Genomic DNA, 4,252 nt, shown 5'->3' with positions numbered 1-4,252 from the left:
TTTACACTTGCGGCTGTAAAATGCTTCAAAGCGCTATTGCTTTCAGCAATCAGACGCAATTTCTTCAGGAATTGCAAATCTAGTTTTACAGATGTTTTTGTAGCAGCTGTAAATAACAGCCCCCAAAAGGTTTAAAGTAAAAATAAATAAATCAATAATTTTAAAAAATGAATAAATGACAGCAGCCAAATTTGGCCCTATGGGTTCTCCAGGGTAAAAGTGACTGGACTATGTTTACAGGATTGTTATAGCTTACTTGTTGTGCTTCTGAATCAAACTCCAAAATATGGTTCCCAGCCTAATACAGAAAATATGATTTATTTATTTAGTGCAGTTTGTTTTCTTTTTAGATTTAGTTGCATTACACTTTTTTTATATTAGTGACATTTCTGAATCACTGACAGAAACAATCTAAAGACTTCAACCAGATTAACCAAAAAATAATTATAGTAATAATCATCATGATTATAAATTTCATTAGAAAACTGTGCTTATTCATTAATTCTTATTACTAAGAGTTCTAGAAGTTTCAGTGTTTTTAGGAAAATGTACAAAGTAGATGCTTTACACAAAGTTGCAAAAAAATGTTACTAGAAAAACAGTGAAAATCCTGTTTTAAAGATTTAACATTTTCTTGTGACACTTTTCTCTTCGCGGAAAATATATGTATAAAGAAAGTTAAGGTTAAATTTGCATCTCTGAGTATTTTTTTTATTTGTTGAGAATTGAGAGCCGGTGAAAAAATGCCATGTGAAAAAATTAAGTTGTGACATAGAAACTACTACAGCAGGCCAAACACTCTGTACTCCGTACTTGGGAACTCCACGTACGCCTTTGTTTTCCTCGTCTGGGCTGGCACCTGGCTCAGAACTGTACGGCTGAATAGCTCTGATATTGCTCATCATATTTGTTGCACTGGTAATGTTAGGTTGGGGATGTGATGGGGCTATAAGCTAGTGGGAGAAGGTGTAACCAGAGAGCTCTCTCCAAAGGGGATAGGAAGGGAAGGCAGACATTGACAATCCCACCCACAATTCAGAGGCAAATTTCTAATACTGTCCCTCTGCAGAAACTACTGTATATCCTAGAAAACAGTTTTTTAAGGGGGTTAAAATGTATAATCATAAATAAAACAAATCAAAAGATGATTGGAATACATTTGTATGCATGGCCAATGTACCCGTATGCAATTTTCAAGATTTTGAGGAATAACTGCGTTTTGTGGTGTTGTTTTGTACAAGAAAAAACATCAGCACCTCAAATGAGCAAAAAGTGGTCTTTATTCTATAGCAAATACCTGAAAAAGATTGTATTGCTACTTATGCAATAGTTACACATGTATATAAAAAAACAGTGGTTCACGATCAATTTTTGCAAAGAAGAAACTTCATTGGGATTGTCTACTGAACTAAGTAACTATTCCGTTAGCTTGATTACTGTAAGTTCCCTATTGAGCCGTGTCCCTCACTTTCTCACTGACAAACATGCTCATCTTGTTACCAGTAAACATGAAAAGAAAAGTTGAGTTGAAACTTGAATGACTTCAGGCAACAGTTAGACTTCACTCATCAAAGCTGTGAAGTCTGTGACGCTCTTAATTTGAAAGTATTCAAAGGAAATGACTGATTACAAGGAAAACCACAGTAGACTCAGGAAAAAAAAATGATTCTGTGCTTCATAAACCACAAATGATACAACAGCACACAGGATGTTCCAACATATTCATTTTCCCACACAGTTCTGCTGTTTCTATGTATTCTAAACAAAACTCATCAAGTTCTATCCAAGTTTATGTGTTTTACTTGCACAAATTTTAAATGTGAAGGCACCACAGATAATGACACAAGTAGGATGAAAACAAATGTGTTATAACAGACTGGCTCTGGCATGCATTCTATAATGCACCAATTATTTTGAGACACAAAAAAGCCTTCAAGAGTATCAAGATCAAACATAAGACTTCAATGCAATATGGCTCCAAAAATATCCCTGAAATGTGTAACATTTACACAAGACAACCAGCATGCATATATGATTTAAGTGGCTGTCCACAGAACTCAAAACATCATTTTGACATGTAAATTGTTATGTTTTTGTTAATTGTAAAAATAAAAAAGGCATGTTTAAAAGCCCATGCTGCTGTGATAAACAAAGATACAGACCACACCAAGCAGAAATGCACTTGAAATACTAAAAAGCTTCATTATGCCAGTCCAGTTGTACCACTTCCTCTATAACATTTCTGAAAGATATCCAGGAAGAAACTGGAAAAAGAAATTATAAACTCCCAAAACTTTTTCAGAAAAAGGCCCCATTTTTTTACCCTGTATCAAGGATAAAAGTACATCTCTTTGGTCAGCATTGACACAATGCAGGGGATTTGTTTCTTTGCATGAAAACCTGGTGAAGTAGAGATGGACTCAAACTCTACCGCCACCATGTGGTTAACTCTGGTCATGATGTGCAGAAGCTCCAGTTCTTTTCCATATTTACTGAGCATGTCACACAACGCGTTGATGAACCAAGATCCAGTCATGGTGTTTCTCCATGAGTAGTATCCTGGAGACACACGTGGTAAAACAAGAAGTAAATTTGAGGATGTTACAGAAGAACTACTATAAAATACTACAAGCACTTCTACTACTACTAATAATAATAATCATAAGGTTGTTTTAAGATGTTACCTGGAGCTGTGGAAAATGCATACAGGAAGTCTGCTTCCACTGGGATCTTAGTGGTGTCGTCTTTGGAATCGGCTTCAATGCCATCATCCAGGTCGGTGCCTCTGCAAGCCTTTAAAGTGTCCACAAAACACACCAAACATCTTCAGAGACTGATGTTAAAATGATTACAAATGAGAAACTCTCGTCATACCTGGATGAAAAACAGTTTGGGCTTCCCCACCAGCGACCTACAGTGATCCCCTCGGAACAAGGACGTCAGAAATTTGAGTTCTACTGAGCCATCCGTGCCGTAGAAAACGCCCTCGTCTCCATGACTCAAAAGAATGCAGACGAACGAGGCACAGTTGCTGTGATCCATCTTTGACGCTAACACAAAATATTAAATAAAATGTACCAAAATTAGTATAGTTATCTATACTAATAAAAAACAAAGTATTGTGACTGGAATGATTAAAAGTGCCATGTAAAAGATAGTTGGAATAGTACGAACCGTCAATCAAAATCCGTTTAATCTGATTGACTGTCTGGTCATTGTAAATGTTCACTTTGTAGCCCAACTTTGAAAAGACTTTCAATGCAGAGGCTGCATCGATGTCGGTGCCATTTCGCTGATTCATGCCTAACAGAACGAAAAAGATGCAAAGAGTCATCAGAGATAATCACTTTAACCACAAACACTGCAAAAAAAAAAGGCTGCACTGTTTGACTGTTGTCAAAGCCTTCTCCAAACAGAACTAGCTGGTGGAATTAGTGCAAATTATCTTCACTGCTCTGTTTTCTGATTCTTATCGTGCACAAGAAGTCACTTTTTTTGTACATTAACTGCATGTCATTTTATTACAGAGCAAAACGAAGCTTCCATATAACTCTAAATAAATAAAAAAGGAAATTATTATGTTTTTTTTAAAGTCTATTTCTACAAAGATTCTATTCAAATTGTTTTAACTCCGCCCATCTTCAACCAAAACAGTCATCTACTAAAGAAGAAAAATATGAAAGCGTCTGCACAGGTCTTAATGATAAAGTAAGCTAAAGCTGAGAATATTCTGAGCAAAGCAGCATTACAAGCTGTTTATGTATGTTCTAGGTAAATTATTCTTTTTACCACATTTTAATATTCCAACTTACATAGGGAGATCATGTGTTTATGTGATGCTGCAGGTCTGACTAGTTTCTCATGGCATTTCAAGCAATTTATTTTAAGAACTGCAGTCCTGATAGACTGGTTTTGTTTCATGTTAATTAGGGGTGTCAAACTATAGCATTCATTTCAATTAACTAATGAATTACAGACTCTACGTCTGTTTTTTTTTTAATAGGGGCCTGTTCACGTCAGACTGTTGCTTCCTCCCAGAAGCTGTTCATGTCATAATGCACACCTGGAAGAGCATTATCGCGCTCATACCATGGTCATTTACAAAAAAATAATCAAAAAATCCATACTTAAAACTTCAATCCTGTTAGATTTTTGAACTTTAGATAATTTTTTACAAAAAGTGGACAATTTAAAACGCAGTATGTCGTGTTGTCATGATAACAGCTTCAGCACGCACCAATGAAAAAAGTGA

General features: G+C 35.7%; 1 protein-coding gene across 1 annotated transcript in view; it reads right to left on the bottom strand.

Moving 5' to 3' along the window:
• Positions 1-1,259: 1,259 nt before the first annotated feature.
• The window catches only part of casp3a (caspase 3, apoptosis-related cysteine peptidase a), a 7,618-nt gene continuing 4,625 nt past the window's right edge, over positions 1,260-4,252 (bottom strand). Inside the window, exons 3-6 of the mRNA XM_024259429.2 lie at positions 3,175-3,303; positions 2,875-3,050; positions 2,685-2,793; positions 1,260-2,559 (exon numbers count right to left, since the gene is read on the bottom strand). Coding sequence (XP_024115197.1) covers positions 2,330-2,559; positions 2,685-2,793; positions 2,875-3,050; positions 3,175-3,303 — 644 coding nt within the window. The 3' untranslated portion in view covers positions 1,260-2,329. The remainder of the gene's footprint in view (positions 2,560-2,684; positions 2,794-2,874; positions 3,051-3,174; positions 3,304-4,252) is intronic.

The sequence above is a fragment of the Oryzias melastigma genome, linkage group LG1 (genome assembly GCF_002922805.2).
Source record: "Oryzias melastigma strain HK-1 linkage group LG1, ASM292280v2, whole genome shotgun sequence".
Taxonomy (NCBI): domain Eukaryota; kingdom Metazoa; phylum Chordata; class Actinopteri; order Beloniformes; family Adrianichthyidae; genus Oryzias; species Oryzias melastigma.
The sequence above is the reverse complement of the archived record's forward strand: the minus strand, read 5'-3'. Positions and strand labels throughout refer to the sequence as shown.